General features: G+C 41.1%; 1 protein-coding gene across 4 annotated transcripts; it reads right to left on the reverse strand.

The window, feature by feature from the left end:
* Nucleotides 1–208: 208 nt before the first annotated feature.
* On the reverse strand, nucleotides 209–15,962 carry LOC108932595 (protein bicaudal D homolog 2-like). 4 transcript variants are annotated; one of them, XM_018749132.2, is made up of 10 exons: nucleotides 15,909–15,962; nucleotides 14,006–14,284; nucleotides 12,705–12,917; nucleotides 12,037–12,189; nucleotides 9,902–10,357; nucleotides 8,254–9,129; nucleotides 7,753–7,932; nucleotides 6,751–6,902; nucleotides 4,900–5,200; nucleotides 209–1,639 (listed from the first exon to the last, which is right to left on the reverse strand). In XM_018749132.2, the coding sequence occupies exons 2-10, from the start codon at nucleotides 14,219–14,221 to the stop codon at nucleotides 1,634–1,636; spliced, it is 2,553 nt and encodes an 850-aa protein (XP_018604648.2). In that variant the 5' UTR covers nucleotides 14,222–14,284; nucleotides 15,909–15,962; the 3' UTR covers nucleotides 209–1,633. The 4 variants fall into 4 exon arrangements, with proteins under 4 accessions (XP_018604648.2, XP_018604645.2, XP_018604647.2 ...); XM_018749129.2 differs by lacking the exon at nucleotides 209–1,639 and adding an exon at nucleotides 2,380–2,414; XM_018749131.2 differs by lacking the exon at nucleotides 209–1,639 and adding an exon at nucleotides 2,380–2,414 and having other exon boundaries at nucleotides 14,006–14,279; nucleotides 15,909–15,927.
* Nucleotides 15,963–16,983: the final 1,021 nt, after the last annotated feature.

Raw genomic sequence — 16,983 nt, forward strand, 5'->3', positions numbered from 1 at the left:
TGGATTTATACAGTTCAGCCCAACTTCTTATGCTTCCTGTTTACGCATCGCAAGTATCTGTGACTGTAACAGTTGACGTTTTCAGTCCCATAATTACGTCACATGTGTCCACATCAAAGGCGTTTTCTTTCTTATAAACGCGACTTTGATGCAGGTGCAAATCTTTTGGTCATCAACAAATGTCGAGTTCCCTGTGTACGTGTGTGTGGTGGCAAACATTACCGCTCTTTCATTTTACGAATTAGGTACAGTACTCCGTGGACAGGCACTTAAGAACAGGACTGAGTAAGGATGTTTTTTAGAATACGTATTTATTTTAAGAGACAGAAAAGGATCACAAAAAAGTTTACCCAGGTTTAAATTTGTACAGTGTAATCCCTTGCCCAGATGTCACATATTACTGTAAATAACAGCACACAACCTATTTACAAACACTTTCAAACTGCAAAACATAGAAAACACCTGAAGAGACAGCTAGTTTTTTTTACCAGACTGTGCATGGGTGTGCTCAAAGACATGAAAATACCACATTTACTTCCACGTACATTAAAATACATAGAGGGGGAGACAAGGTAGTCAAGCAATCACACTAAGGCACATTATTAAATTTTTCAGAAAGTTAGTATATGGCTACAGAAGCATTTTTCCAACTGTAATCTGTAAATGCCTTCTTCTGAGATTGTGGCCATTTTAATGCATTCATTAGCAGTGAGTAATATCTAAAGTCTAAAAAAATGGTAAAAGACTTTACACACAGACATACAGAAAATCTGTTGATTAAGATGGCACTCAAAAAGGCAAAAATTAAGGCACATTTTACATAATGGTGATAAATATTTTGTTAAAACAGTACTTGTCGAGAGCTCAGCCATAAAGGATTTCTGCAAGAATGCAATTAAATTTTCCTTAAATGTAGCATCATATGCATTAACTTGGTGGGGGAAAAAAAAAAAAAAAAAAAAATCCTTGGCAGAGCTGTGCACCCAAATTGGTAATAACAGACACATTTGGTTTAAACAAAATTTTCCAGCATTCTCAAAACCATGGTCTTGTTTCTGTGCCTCAATAGCCAGGTTCACTCAAGATAACTGTCAGTTTTAGCTTACCGTAACACTTCAAGAATCTCAAAAAGTACATTTTAAAAAGCATAAAAGTTCAAGTGTACATTGATATTTGAGTAATTTACTTTTTACATTTGACTATAAAGGCAAAATTTGCTGCTTTCATACAACACAGGCTGAATTCAATTTCAGTATCTTAGGTGAAACAAAGATGGGTCTGAATTAAGTGTCATCAGCACACAGACAAACAGAAGAGCTTCTTCAGCTAGAATAATTTTTTTTGTTAAAATAACACTAGCTGATTAAGCACATTACACTTTCCCACTGTAATGCAACAAAAATGTGAAACAATATAGCAAAGTGAAATTATTAATTCTAAGGTACATCACAAGATCCAGGTAGATCCAGACAGACGTCTTTTGTAGAATTTCTTTTTTTATAAATGGTCTTCCTAAGCAAGCAAAACCTAATTAATAGCGTGAATGATACAATGCTGAAGGTCAGCTAAGCACTAACTGTTGGAATGTCCATCTACTGTTCCTTTTACTTCTTTCCCCCTCAAGCAGTCATCTTCACTGCTGGAAAAACAGGCAAGAATATATTAATTCATTTTAAAAAAAAAAAAAAAAAAAAAGTCCTTGCAAGAAAAATAACATTTACAATTATGACAATGTCATACACTCACACAAGTTATAAATTCAAAGAGGCCATGTACAAAACCCATGTTCCCCAACTAATCATTTCATGTGTATATCGAAAATAATAGTAACCATATAAACAAACAGGATCAGCTTTACTCCCAAACAGCTGAATCATTTTGCATGGGGGGGAAGAAACAAGACTGGTTCACCCATAGTGTGTGAGTGACACAGAGTGTGTGTGTTCCACTGATGTATGGATGAGTGACCCATTGTAAGTAGTGTATCTAGCAGTGTAAGTCACCGCAGTGAATAAGGTGTGTGGGCTGATAACACTACATAGAGTTTATTGCAAGTTGCTTTGGGGAAAAGCGTCTGCTAAAATCCACCCATCCATTTTTCAGACCGCTTGTACTTCTAGGGTCACAGTGGCAATAGGGAGAACCTCCTTCAGCTTAACCCGGAGGATCCCCAGTCACTGTCAGGCCAACTGGGAGATATAGTCCCTCAAACGGGTCCTGGGCCGAACTCGGGGTCTCATCCCAGTTGGCCGTGCCTGGTATACCGCCAAAGGGAGGCGCCCAGGGGCATCATTACCAGATGCCTGAACCACCTCAACAGGTTTCTCTCAATGTGGAGGAGTAGCGGCTCTACTCCGAGTTCCTCCCGGATGGCCAAACTCCTCATCCTGTCACGGAGAGCGAGTCCCACCACCCTGCGGAAAAAACTAATTTCAGCCGCTTGTATCCGCGATCTTATTACCCAGAGTTCATGACTATGGGTGAGGGTAGGGACGTAAACCGACCGGTAAATATAGAACTTTGCCTTATGGCTCAGCTCCACCTTCACCACTACAGTCTGGTACAGCGACCTCATTACTGCTGCTGCTGCTCCCATTCTGCAGTCAATCTCACGCTCCCTTCTTCCCTCACTCGTGAATAAGACCCCAAGATACTTAAACTCCTCTACCGGGGGGAAATTTTCCTTCCTCTACCTGAAGGGGTCATGCCATCCTGTTCCATGAGACCAGAGAAAAGGTCTGCTAAAATAAATAAATGTAAAAAAAAAAAAAAAAAAAACCCATCCTCCAGACATCCCTATATTCATGGAAAATATGCTCATTTCATTAACAATTATGGCAATTCCTGACTGACCAAATACACCTACCTGCTTTCCATAAATGTGACTGTGGCTTGTCACACATCTTGCCCCTCATAAGGACCATCCATAACTAATATCTATCATTAAGAACTGCCTAAACTGCAAAGGGAGTGGTCAGATTCTTTCAGTCAAAATAAAGAAAAAAAATTTTGATACGGGTGAGACATGGCAGAGGTTTGATTCTTATTTGGCAGGATTATGTACCAGGCACTTGGCTGGTACAAAAGCCTTTGCTCAAGCACAGCCACATAAAAAGGAAGGCTCTGAAGGCATTTCTAATGTGATATTACAAATATAAATGAGGGCTTTAAATGCTAGCTGTCCATATGCATCACACAACACACTAAACGTTATGGCTGACCTAAGATGTGGTTAGCTCTGGTGGGTCTTGAACTGTACGACCTCCTTTCAGCACTGATGACAGACATTGACATTTGATAAAGGTTGCCTCACAGGAAGGGGTTAAAGTGGAAGCTGGTATTTGACTGATTAAAGGGGAGGTGAGACTCAAACAGGGTCTCGGGGATTACGTGCGCTATCGCTCAAGGTATCGTCTATGGAATGGGATAAGAGTATCTTGGTGAAGTTTGTCCTGCGCATTGAGACCGATCTCAACATGCACTGTGCTGATAAGGTTAATGCTCAGAGTGACATGTCAGAGCGAAGTCTTGGAGTCAATCAGCAAACACTTCTTATAACCCCGGCCCTCTAACACTGCATTTTTAAATGTACTTTATGATTTAATCAATTTTTTTTTTTTAATCAGCAGATAATTTTAATGCAATTCATGAGTGTTACGAAAGACACACACACACACACACACACACACACACACACACACTGTCTGAACCGCTTGTCCCATACGGGGTCGCGGGGAGCCGGAGCCTAACCCAGCAACACAGGGCGTAAGGCTGGAGGGGACACACCCAGGACAGGACGCGTCTGTCACAAGGCACCCCAAGTGGGACTCGAACCCCAGACCCACCAGAGAGCAGGACCAGGTCCAACCCACTGCGCCACCGCACCCCCCCACCAGTTACAAAAGAGGCAAACCAATAAGTTCAGCATATTTTAGATACAGTACTTCAGTTATAGCACAAAACCTTTTCAAACTTGCACTTATTTTACTTAAGGCTTTTCTCTAAAAAGACTTTTTTAAAAATAATTTTTATCCTTCTGTATTTTACTGAAGCAGGTCAAGTGTAAGAACTTTGCTTAAGGCTGCTACAGCAGCAGTGGAGTCACCAACAGTATCCTGCCTACAAGTCCGAGTTCACTATGCTACCTGCTCCCAAAAAACCTCATTCATTTTTAAATATATACTCATTTAAAAAGAAAATTTTGTCATCAAGAATAGCCTAAAGGATTATCTAAAATGAAAAATTCAACAAATTTTTTGTACAGCTTTGGTAGGATACAAATCCAAAACCTTCCTGTCATCACAAGCACTGTACTGGTCTTCCCCTTTTTAGTTTAGCTCGACGTACAGCAATTTTTTTTTTTTTTTTTTTTTAAAATCATCTGAAAGCTATGCAAGGCAAAGCATAACAGTAAATACTGATTAACAGTATGATTACTGGGCAGTATGGTGGCATAATGGGAAGTGCAGATGTTTATTTCAGGCAAAATTGTGACTTTAAATTACCTATGCTGTGTGAAAACGTGCATTATAGTGTGTGCGCCTACCCTTCGGTAGACTGGCATCCTACCAAAGCTGTACATTTAATAACCTAGCAACTTATGCTTCTGGTGTAGCCTCTGGACCACTGCATCCCTGCATCCCTAAAAAAAGTTATCATCAGTAGTGAGTGACACAGAAACCTGTGTGTATATAGAGTCCTTCATTCATTAATCTATGAATGGATATTTACTACCATTCTATGAGATTTGACCACCATTGTATTCAGGCATCCTTCAAACATATAAGGGCCTTCAGAAAATACATGTAAGAATGATATGAAAAGAGCAGTTTTTTTGTACACCCTAAAAGGGCAGGAACACTAGCTTCCACAGTTACTGGCATTCTCTGGGTCACCCACCTGGATGTTGCCATTTCTGATGGAGCTAGAGCAAGGACTGGACCGCAAGGGTCTCACAGGACTCCCATGTGGGCTCCTGGGGATGCGAGACTTGGCGTCCATACGCTTGGTCCTGGAGCGTCGAGGGCTGCTGGTGTTACTCAAGGAGCCAAGGGGTGCTTCCAGATCCTCCAGGCGTTGCGTTAGGGCAAGCTTCTGCTGGATGGCCATGCGTAGCAGAGAATTAAGCGTCTTCTTCTCGTCTTCTGCTGCAGCCAGCTGCCTCTGCATCTCATCAAGCTGCGTAACATACTGGTCACACCTGGGAGGAGAAATTAAATCACATTATGAATTATAATTAAAAAAAAACTACTGCATTCAGATAGTGCACTACTGTAGCATAAAGCAACATTTGCAAAATTCCTGCATCAGCAATATTATTTCTCTTTTATAATCAGTAGTTTCACTAGTACAAGTCCCCCCACCTTACAGGCCTAATTTGTTCTATTAAATCACCCTGTTTAGCAGAGACCATGGATCTGCAAAAACAACCAACCCAAATAAAGTCATTTCAAGCATTAAATGATCCCACCAGCATATTTTATCTGTGATTAAACAATCTGTGTGGTATTTGAAAGATTTAAAAAAATAATCAATAGTATTCTACGCAGTTATATACAAATACAGGATGAACACATATTTGACAGCTGGCAGTGCAGTTAGAGCAGCTGCCTATAGATCCAAAGGTCACGAGTTCAATCCCCACCTCTGGCTATAGTACCCTTGAGCAATGTACTCATACTAAATTGCAGCAGTAAAACTACCCACCTGTATAAGTGGTGGAACAACAGTAAGCAACTTAACATTGTAAGTCACTTTGGAGAAAAGTGTCAGGTAAATGTACATATTTGCTTGAACAATGAGTGAAGGCACAACTCTACTAATTTCATCATATCTGTTGCAACAACTCCAGAACATTACCCATTTATTTTGCATTTCAAAACAACTAATGTACACTGTATCTCACTGATATTCAAATTCAGTAGAGCAGAAAAAAAAAATACCCTATATAATAGCAAAAGTTCTGCGACACCAAGCTACGCTGAGTGAGGAGGTGCCCGTTTTCACAGGGTACCGTGCTGAATATTCATTATGTAGGACCCCAGTCTGTGTGGGATTAGTCTAGTCTCCTCTCACATAAACAATTAATTCCATTTAAAATGGAATATTTCCAATACAAATACAATGTTCTCATCACTGCAAAAGAGCATCAGCTGTAGCCTTTTTATTCACTTAAACAAGCTGTCCTGGATACTCACTCACTCACTCCGAGCCTAACCTAGTGTTCTTCATTTTTTTTTCTCTGGGGGTGTATAACAAGAAAGAACTGGAAGTGAAAGCATATTTAGTCTTCGACATGGATCACTACACATGTCATACAGCCCTGGGGTCCACAGTACATTTGGCTCTTTCTTAGGGACTTATTGAAGTACTAGTACTACTAAAAACAATAGTATCAAAATTAGTGGTCAGTCAATACTACTGCTCCAAGCACTCTATTGTATTATGGAAAGGAAAAACAGAAAGGACTATGACTAAAAATTATAAACAAGAGAAGCAGCAGTTAATGAAATACTCCACATTCTGCTTATCCATTCTCTTATCAGGTTCCAGGTGCAAATGTCCCACACTCCACACCCCCCAACCCCATGCTCTAAACAGGACAACCTGATTAACAGGTTTATCCCCAGCCAAAAGGCTAACAGGAACAGGTAAAGCATGGACTACATCGAACACTCGGACAGTGTGAGTGATACAGGAAAAGTATTAATACCCATGGACACTGCTGGCAAAGAGGAGTGATACACTGACCTGCTGGCAAACATGGTCCTGAGGGCAGAGAAAGTGGCAGCATCTTCCTTGAGGGCCTTGAGTTCATTTCTCAGCTTCACCACAGCTTCAGATACTGCACTCCTCTCACTCTCATATTTTGTCTTAAGTGATGTTAGGGCCACCTCTGCTGCCTTTGCACAGATAAACTCAATTAATCGTCATGGATAAAAAGACAAACTGCAGACCATGCAGTAGTTTTTAATATATGTGAATGATTGAGAACTGACATTTTAACAGGTTACAATGCATTCTTAAGACATGGTTTCCTGAGACATAATGGGTCAGATTCATGCAATTATTTCAGAGGGTCAAGCTAGAGCTTTGAGTGCTATAATAAAATCAACATAATGCTCTAATTATTCACACCACATTGCTTGTTGACATTTCTAAATATTTTTTATGCACACTTGTCATTCCCAACCTTGCCATAAACACTTGGTCCCCTATTTACAAGTTAATTGTAGTCTCATTTTGTTAGTGGAAAAAAAATTTACAAGTTGAGTATAACACAGAGCAAAGGAGGGCCTTATCGGTTCTGTATGCAGGTATTTGTGTACTATGCAAACAAAAATCATGGTATTGGAATAACTGAATCTACTTTAAGAAATATGTCTGTACCAGTATCTATCTGTTGGTGAAATATACTTTTGTTTACTTTTTTGAAAAGCAAAGCAAAGATTACTATTCAGGATTGCTATCCGTTGGCACACTGGGGGAAACCTTTCACATGGAATTTAAACTGGTATGCCAGCTATTTTTACAAGGAAAAACACTAAGTACTAGAAAAAGTTTGTAAGAGCAAAAGTTTACTCAAAAGTCCATAAGTACAGGATACACTGTACTGCAGAGCACATCTAGAAAACAATCCAAGACCTCATCTACTAAATACATGAGAACTGTAAACACCACCAGCTCTAAGGAGTTGATTAGATACAACATTCCTACTAAGTGAGCTGAAAGAAATCAGCACAAAAACTGTACTTGTTTGTTGCCTTTGAGGACAGTCCTGAGTGTGGCAATCTGCTCCCTCTTGGTGCTCAGCAAGGACCTAAGCTTCAGCACCTCCTCAAGAAGAGCCTCTGTGTCCCGCTCTGTGTCAGGCATGTTCCGAGAGGATTGGGAGGAAAGAGTGACTCTCTGCCGACACAGGTCAACTGCCACCTGCAGTTTCAAATGTGCACGAGAGCCTTTTAGAATACCACTGCATACAAATACAATTATCAAGACAGAATGTAAAAGGTGTTTAAAATCAACCACTACCACCATCTCTGTTACTGAACATAACTATCAGCCTTTGAAACAAATCCCTCTTTAAGCAATGGCATTTTATCGAGATCTCTTTTGGCTCTTAAATTTTACGTGATAGCAATGAAATTACAAAACTTACACAGGGGTCCTGTTACATTTTACACACAACCATGTATCTCTACTAAAAGGTAGTAGGCAATGTTGGCCTCAGCTCCTACTCTACAATGGGCATACCTGTAAGTGCTTCATCTGACTGCGGATGACAGCCACTAAGCTTCGCACATTGATGGGGTCCCGGAAGTCGAGGGTGGGGGATCCAGGGCAGCTGCTGGCTCCAGGGCTACTAGGTGAGGAATCCCCACTGTTCCCTCCAGAGCTCCTGGTATCCATATCAGCTGTGTGCAGCATCTTTCCCAAGAGGTCTGAAGAGCACCGCTTGTGCAGAGGTCTTTGGTGTGGAGCATGTTGGACACGTCCTCCCCTGCGATAGTAATCCAGGGTTACGCGAACAGGCGTGAGGTTGCTGCTTACACATATGTGGTGGTAGAGGCTGGCCAGTTCCTCTGAGAAGGTCAGAAGCTCTTCCTGGGCATTGGTGAGGTGGCTTTCTGAATCAGAGGCCGCTTTCATGGTGGCTCTGATCTCCTTCTCCAGCTCCAGAATGCGCTCTTGGTCTTGTCGGCTAGATTTTATGCACTGCCGGATCTTCTCTGCCAGTTCCTGAGCCTCACTCTTCCATCGCTCCTTCTCTTGGTGGTACTTGCCCTCCAGGGTTTCGTACCGATTCTTTGCCTCCTTCAAGTCCTCTCTCAGTTGTGCCAGCTCCTTGCTGGTTGCAAGCATGCCACGTTCCAGGAGGTCTGCACCATCACCAAGGTCAGTGAGCCTCCCCTCTCCATTGATGCCAGACTCAGTCCCTTCTTGGGGTCTGATGCTCTCCCGGTTCTCACACTTCTTCAACAAGATGTCTCGACAGCTCTGCAGGTCATCCAGTTGTTTGGTAAGGGTCACCATCTTGCTCTTCTCCTCGTTCAAGGCTGCTCTGCATGCGTCTCTCTCTTCCTGCAGATTCTGTACTGTACTAGAAAGAAAAGCCTTTTCCTTTTCTGCCTATGTGACACAGAAAAATACAGGACATTATTGTCATTCACAAGATACATTAAATTTCAGAGAAATATAACCAGAATAGACTCCAATCAACTGCAAAAATGGGGAATAAAGGCAGATTTAAATGCAGTAAGCTATGCATGTGGTTTCTTGCATAGCAAGACAAAAAAATGACTGAATCAAGACATGCTTAAAATTACAGTAATGTCATAAATTGCCTCATTTTAAAAGCCAATACATCAAGAACAGGAATTCTTTTTAAAAGAAATTAAGTCCAATACTAAGTTCCTTAAATAAAATTTCATTTTATGTTCTGCAGCTGTATGCTTGCTGAACTCTAAAACTTTTCCGTTTACCAAAAAAAAAAGAGCACACAAACTGGTGCAGTTTTGAGACAGGATGTGGCTGCATGTTTCTGTAAAACAGGAAACAGCTCTCTCAAACAGTTCAGTGGAAACAGATGATGGCAAGGCATCTCCTCAGGTAACCTGCCAGTCCAGAAGACCCTGTATATCAGCTTTGCTCAAGATTACTGTCATTGCTACATCCCTGTAAGTTGTGGAGAAAAGCATCAGCAAAATTATAAAATAAAATATTTAAAAAAAAAAAAAAAACACAGAAATCAAGAAGATTCATGAAGGTATTAAGGACTGGCCCAACTGAATATTGCTGTATCCATGTCTAAGTGCACTGACACATTATTAAATTTATACAAAGACAGAGGGGAAGACAGTTGGGGGCATGCAGCTCCAGCAAGTGGTTAGTGAGGCAGTACCTGGGCCAACTGCTGTTTGAGTTTCTGACTGTCGGAAAGATGCAGTTCACTCAGCAGGTCGGACACCAAGCCTGGGGCAGGGGCACGCAGGAACACGTCACTGTTTCTAGGTGTTGAATAACGATGGTGCCCGATGGCCTTGGTGGCTAGCAAAGGGAACCCATTATTGTAACCACTGTCCTGGTCCTCTCCTCCACCTCCATTCTGACTCTCCTCCAACTGCTCCAGATGAAGCTCCAGGTTGCTTACAGAGTCAAATGGATTAATGGCAAGGGCAGACAGCTCCCTCCTCAGGCTGTTCTTCTGCTCCCGCTCTTCCTTCAGGCCCTCAAGGGCCTCTTCTAGCTGACGTTCTGCAATTTCTCGTAAGCGTCCAGCCTCCTCTAGCTGGCCCCTCAGCAGCTCTTGCTCCTCCTCCTTGTGGGTTAACTCCAGCTTCACTGCCTCAAATTCCACCTGAGATGAAGCAAAAAGCAAGAATGATTAAACATAAACCATAACTAAGCATTTAGGTTATGAAATATCAACACAGTGGCACCAAGAATGAGAAAATTATGAAATATAAAAAAGAATGGAGGTTTTGGTGCAAAATGTGGTTTAAAAAAAACAAGTAATAGTAATAAACAAGTAAACTCTGGTGTCAATCAATCTCTGCTCTCCCGTATAATAATAAAAAAATAATTTATATAGTGCGTATAAAAGAAGTTTCCTAAAGAACTCCACAGTAAGAACGATGCACAGGGTACAATAGTACACTTACAAAATCAGTTCTGAACCTACGCATCTTAGGCCTTGATTTGAAAGGTGCCCAGATGAGTATAATCCCGGATATTTTTGCAGAGTGAATTCAACAATTTACAGCTGTAGTAGGGAACACCTGATCTCCCACAGAATGCAAGTGGTAAAAGCTAAAAAAGACACAGGATACAAGACAGAGGATACCGACTTTTCTGGCCATCTCTTTAACTTCCCTGAATGCAGTCAGAAATATTCTGCAAAGATATTTATACTGTCTAAATATATAAACTGTTCATTTGCCTTAACTAGTACAACCACAGACCCTTCAACATTTTAATCTATGAACAATTCAGCAGACATATTGAAAAATGTACACCAAACTGGGACAACCTTGGCTGCATGATCAATCCTAAAAACAACAAATTAAGTCTGAACTGTTGCTAGAAATTAATGAGAATGTGATGAGGGTAAACAGATCTCCACTTGTCCATTGTCAATTTTCCTTGAGAGGTTCCATTGTAACAAAAAAGGAAAGAATCACACAAACAATAGGTCTTATGTTTACTGGACTGCTGAGAGAAATGTACCAAGTCACAAGGCAGCCTCAATCTCCTTATCTGGTAAACACAAAACACAAGAACATTCAAGCGTTAGGCAAAACCCTCAAGGGTAAAGAAAGCCAGTAACAACACTGTATCGAGAGAAGCTCTTGTTGACTGCGATATGACATTTCTTGCAGACATCTTGCTAGAACTAGTTTCAGCAAAAGTTTTAGCAAATGAGAACATGAATGAGCAGTAATCTATGACTCGTTTGCTTTAAAGTAGTAGTTTAAATACCAACCAGCAAAGTCTGCATGTAACCAATTAACTGTCAGCTTCATTTATTTACCCTTTCTATTGATGTGGTACTGGACCAATTGGCTGTACTTTGTAAAACACTCGTCTGGGTATAAATCTCTGCTTCTGTTGACGAAATGCACTTCTGTTTATTGAATTCTATGTCACGTTGGACAAAAGCACCTGCCAGATGGATAAATGTAAATGTATTAATGTTAAAGTAACAGGCACTGCAATATCTTGAAAACCCAAAGGATATCTTCACAACAGCCTATGAGATTTCATGACAAAATGTGCAAATTTCCAAAAATTAATATTAACAGCAGCGGCCATGCCTTTTGAGCAGCTGGTATTGTTGTGGTTAGAGCCGCTGCCTTCAGATCCAAAGGTTTCCAGTTCAAATCTCACCTCCAGCTGTAGTACCTTTGAGCAAAGTACTGACCCTGAATTACTCCAGTAAAAATTATCTAGCTGTATAAATAGTTGTAAGTAGCTTAACATTGCAAGCTGCTTTGGAGAAAATCATCAGTGAAATGAATAAATCTAGGACACTGTCACCTGATTCTCCTTCAGCACAGAGATTTGCTTTTGCAGCGAGATGTTCTCTTCCTCCAGCTCACTGTTGTCCTGCAGCTGTTGCAGCTCCCGTGCCTTATACTCCTTCATCTCATCCCGCAGACGATTCTTCTCAGCTTCTATACACTCAAACTCCTGAATAGACCAAGAGCATGGGATAAGGCAGTTTAATGGAGCCTCAGACACCAGGATTCTTAATGCTTGGGTGACATTTGCTGTCACCCCTGTTCAAGATTAACAAGGTACAGAGCTGGTCTTGAATTGGGAAAATCTGAATTTTTCCATACTGCTATAAAATGACAGACATAACAGATCATCTTCCCTTAAGAAGACACCAGATTACAAATTCAAGTGTGATTCTACCTACCCAATATGGAAATGAAGATACAACAGGTCTCAACACTGGTGAAATTCTGTTATGGTTCAATAGTGAGATTGATACCTGTTCTTAACCTGATTAATCGCTAAACTAGAATTTAACAAGACATTTACCATGTAGTAGCTAAGAATGAATTAAAGTCATTACTCATTGCTGTTTCCAAAGACATGTATACTCCATTTCCTAAGTTCCTAAAACTTTTGTCCACCATGGGTTTAGTTTTTATGTCAGTCAGCATAAGTGCTTCATTGCACAGGGTACGAAGTCCTACCGTCTTTAGCTGGACATACAGCGCTCCAAGCCTCTCGCTCTCAGCCTGGGTGTTGTCCAGAGCAATCCGTGCCTGTCGCAACTCTCCCTGCACCTCTTCCAGGCGAGCGGCCATTGCTGCTTCCTTGGTGGCCGTCTCCCGAAGTAGAGTTTCTTCCCGACTCTCTCCATCTGCTGCCACTCTTTTCTGGCTGCTCACTGATTCTGCCAATGCCTAGGTACACAGAGACCCACTGGCACAGTCATCGCAATCTCACATTCAAAAAGGGAACACCACTGCTCTTGAACATTCAGATTACCATCGTTGAGCACTTCCAAAAAATTGGGGAGTTGGTGCTTTTGGATTTTGTTTAGAGTATAGGAAGTTTTTATTACTCAAGCAGCAAATCAGACCTAAATTTGTAGGAATAGTTAGTGAATAATCCTTTTTGGTCATGAAACCACTTCTGTTTCCTAAGCTGACTAATGATTATACATTTAAGCACTATGGGAAAGATAAGTATTCACAAAAATTAGCACACTGCCCTTCTTCACCTGATGACTCCCTGAACCTGGACCTGGTACACCACTGTGTCTAGTCATGTGACATTTCCCACCAATGTTTACAGTTACATTAATTCATTTAGCTGACACTTTTCTCCAAAGCAACTTACAATGTTAAGGTTACAATTGCATATTATATGTAAATCTTTTATAGCATTGGGCACACCCTGTATATTGTCACCAGATTCTGGGCTTTGTACTGCACTGTCTTGTTTCTGCACTCATCTGTTTTATTTGTTTGTTTACTTATTTATTTAAACTAACTGACAATGTCTTATGTGGCACAAAGGTCCAGAGAGAAAAGGAATTTCATTCTCCTATATAGATAACTCACCTACAAAGTCACAAAGTTGACTTTAGGCAATTTTATTGGAACAATTTTTAAAGTACCTTACTCAAGAGTACTACAGCCAGAGGTGGGGATCAAACCTGCAACCAAAGGCATCAACACTAACCACTATGCTACCAGCTGTACCATACTTAATCTACCTTTACTGTCTCATGTTAATCTACTTTTAAATTTTGAGCTCTGCCAGTTTGTGGTATAATATTTCTAACAAATCACAGTATTAGTCTATAAACATGTAATACTGAAGAATTAAGGCTCAAAGATATGCAGTGAGAGTACTTCAGAAGTCACCTGCTTTTTGCAATGACAGAATGCACATTTTTCTACAACTACATATAATGTACTGGGAACTACTGTACAGAGCAGGTATAAACCCAAAGGCAACAGCTTCAGCTCACAAGCATTCTAACCTCTCTCAGCTGCTTCACTTCCTGTCTGAGAGTCTCGTGCTCCTCTTCCAGCTGCCTGTGCTTGCTCTTCAATGCTGTGCTCTCCTCCAGCACCGCCAAGCCATAGCGGGCTGCCTGCAGCTTCTCCTCGTTGACCTCCTGGAGCTCCAACTTCAGTCGTTCCACCTCAGCTCGGAGTGAAGCGCACGGGTCTCCTGCCTCTCCATCTTCCAGCATGATGACCCTAATGGTCCTCTTCTGCTCCTTCAGTTTAATCACCTCACCCGGGTCATTTCTTCACTATGGGGAAGTTAGGCAAGTTAGGTCTAATAAACATCAAAGTACTACTACTATTAATAATAATATTAAGTGTATCATGCAGAACTTGAAATCAGTAACTATTTTACATCCTGTTAAAAAAAAAAAAAAAAAAGTTTTAGTTCAATGTGCACGAACACTGTGTTTAAATATACCAGGCTGGAAGTGCTAACATTTCAGCAAGTCAAGTGGCTGAAAGAAGCCAGTTTTTGCACTGTGAACAATCAAAAGCCCAGATAAACAGCAACAACTGCTTCCTGTGTGTAAACTGACTGTCAAAAGATTCATCTTTAGCAGAAAATTCTGATCTCTGGATACATTTGGCTGAGCCAGAGGATCAAGTTCATGTTACCTCTCCTACTATAATAGATCAAGGAAATTACCATGAATTGATAGGCAACTGTAATCCGGGTAAGTCGTCATAAATTTGCGCATCTACCGTATGTCATCTGACGTCTGCAACTATGTCTCTCCTTCTCCTAATGTAATGCACAAATTGTATCGTGAGATGTACCTTGCTTCAGAGAAAAGCATCTGCTAAATGAATAAAATATGTCACCCTGGACAATGGTGACAAATAAGTTTATGTTATCTCGCACAGAGGAGTTCAATCAAAAATAATTCTTTTTTTCCCCATAATTAGAGTCAGGCTTAAATCGGCAGGTTTAGTGAGATTCCTACAATTTGAAAAGCACTGTTTTGTATAAACATGATGAGACTGGCACAATGCTTTTCTAAAACACTCAATTGACTTGTAGACATTCATCATCATGTGATTTCAGGATCAAGCAGCAACCTCTCCTCAGGCGTCTAAAGCAGGCAGCAACCAGCGAGTAACCACTACATAGTGTCCAGCATGTAAAGTGAGAATAACATGGATGGAAAAATAGCTGCATGAGATGTAAAATAACAGCAAAGTTAAACTAGCAGGCAGGCTGAAGCAGTCACTGAAACTCACTCACTCAGCGGCCCCCGTTCGGTTCGTGTCAGAAGATGACAGAAACGTTTAAGTTGAGACGAAGCGAGGAGTAAACTCTCAGCTGTTACCACAAATCCCCACGAGGGGGGAAAAAGAGTTTTAAACTGTCGGAGAGCGAAGAGTAAAGAGAAAGAAAGAGGAAAAAAAAGAGAGGGAAAAAAAAAAGAAGAGAGCCGACGATGGCACCGATCGACCCGGGCCGCGAAGAGCTGCCTGAGCTCAAAGTTTGCCCGCGAGGCGGTTACCCGGATAGCCGGATACTAGCTAGCGCGTGACACAGTCGCGTGCACTGAACAAACAAAGGTCCCCCATTCCCACGTATTAGTTAAGAGCACAAGAAGAAGTCGAAAGTCGCTGCACTTGCCAGCAGACTAATTGTGGGATGTAAAGAACAGCTGCCAGCAGCGGTGGTCCAGACCGGTGTGTCCCACGTGACTCGACAGACAGCGAGCTCTTTAGTCTTTATCCACAAAATTATACTACCGCTACATCCACTCTTCTTCCTTCTCACCTCACTAACAGAAATCTACATTCGGAGTATATTAAAAGCTTTTTCTCTTGCTCTGAACTGTATTGCTTGAGTATCCGTTATTATCGAGCGGCTGAGTCTGTTGTTGTCATCCTTACCGGACAAGGACGTGCGATACCCTCCCAAGCAGGTTTGAAAATCCTCGCGCGCCAAGTGGTGGAAAGAAAGACCGTAAAGAACCGCCTTCAGCAAATGGAAGACTCCATTGGCTGAACTAAAATGAAACTCGGTCTCGGTTGGCTCCAGCCGTTGTCAATCAAATCTTTGAGTCTCGCCCAGTCATGTAAATATATATAGTTTTCGAGTCAGCGGTAACGCGTTACTTCAAAACAGGTACAGTATTGTATTGTGAAATAGCAGGGGTATTACGGAATTTTTATTTGAGATGCACTTTTACTATTAACATTTTTAATCCTATATATAAGGCTAATTTTACAAAAATTTCAATGACATTTTCAGATATATATTTTTACATTTATCATCATGCAGTTTTAACAGCTTCAACATTCCATGATCCAGTACCATCCATCGTGGTTGGACCAACCGTTGTTGAAATATTTGAAGAAGAAGGTACCCTGAAATAGCAACTTCGACCAAGAAAATATTTTAATTTTATATTAAAGCAGGACTTGTTTAGTATTTCAGGTTCAACGATTGATTTAATACGTTTGAAGTCTATAGTATATTGCGCCAACAGTGCTGTTTGTGTTTTTCAGTAATGCAGCAAGTCTTGGATGATTTCTTGTAAGCATTGCTCGTTTAAAATACGACGAGAAAGTAACAAATAAGTCGAAAAATAAAACTTCTCCCGAAAAACGCTAAATGGTGTCAAGTTTGTGTCACGGTCGCGAGGCTCTCCACACGTGGGCGTGTCAAGATGGCGCTTCAGTCCGCGCTCCTCCGCGCGTGCGCACTGCTGCCTGTTATCATGACATACGGTGTTCGCTTTGACACTGACGTAGTTCGCTGCACGCGGTACACAGTGACAGCGCTGGTTCGCAACTAACAAACTCACGGTCTATCATAATGTTTCCGATACAGTGAATTCGATCGACGTCTTGGTGTTCCGTCGCTATCTTCACACTTTGTACAACATAGTGTACATCAGCTCGCTTTTCTGGTTTCATGGTCAAAATAAAATTACTAAATTTCTGCACTGGTTTAAATAATAGA

The sequence above is a fragment of the Scleropages formosus genome, chromosome 19 (assembly GCF_900964775.1).
Source record: "Scleropages formosus chromosome 19, fSclFor1.1, whole genome shotgun sequence".
Taxonomy (NCBI): domain Eukaryota; kingdom Metazoa; phylum Chordata; class Actinopteri; order Osteoglossiformes; family Osteoglossidae; genus Scleropages; species Scleropages formosus.

What these genes read in the sequence shown, in the direction of transcription:
- LOC108932595 (XM_018749129.2), bottom strand. Translation starts at nt 14,221, where the DNA reads ATGCTGGAAGATGGAGAGGCAGGAGACCCGTGCGCTTCACTCCGAGCT. An exon ending in CTGTGCTGAAGGAGAATCAG is followed by an intron (nt 10,358 to 12,036) that starts GTGACAGTGTCC and finishes GCTTCATCTCAG; the next exon opens with GTGGAATTTGAGGCAGTGAA. An exon ending in TCAAACAGCAGTTGGCCCAG is followed by an intron (nt 9,130 to 9,901) that starts GTACTGCCTCAC and finishes TGTGTCACATAG; the next exon opens with GCAGAAAAGGAAAAGGCTTT.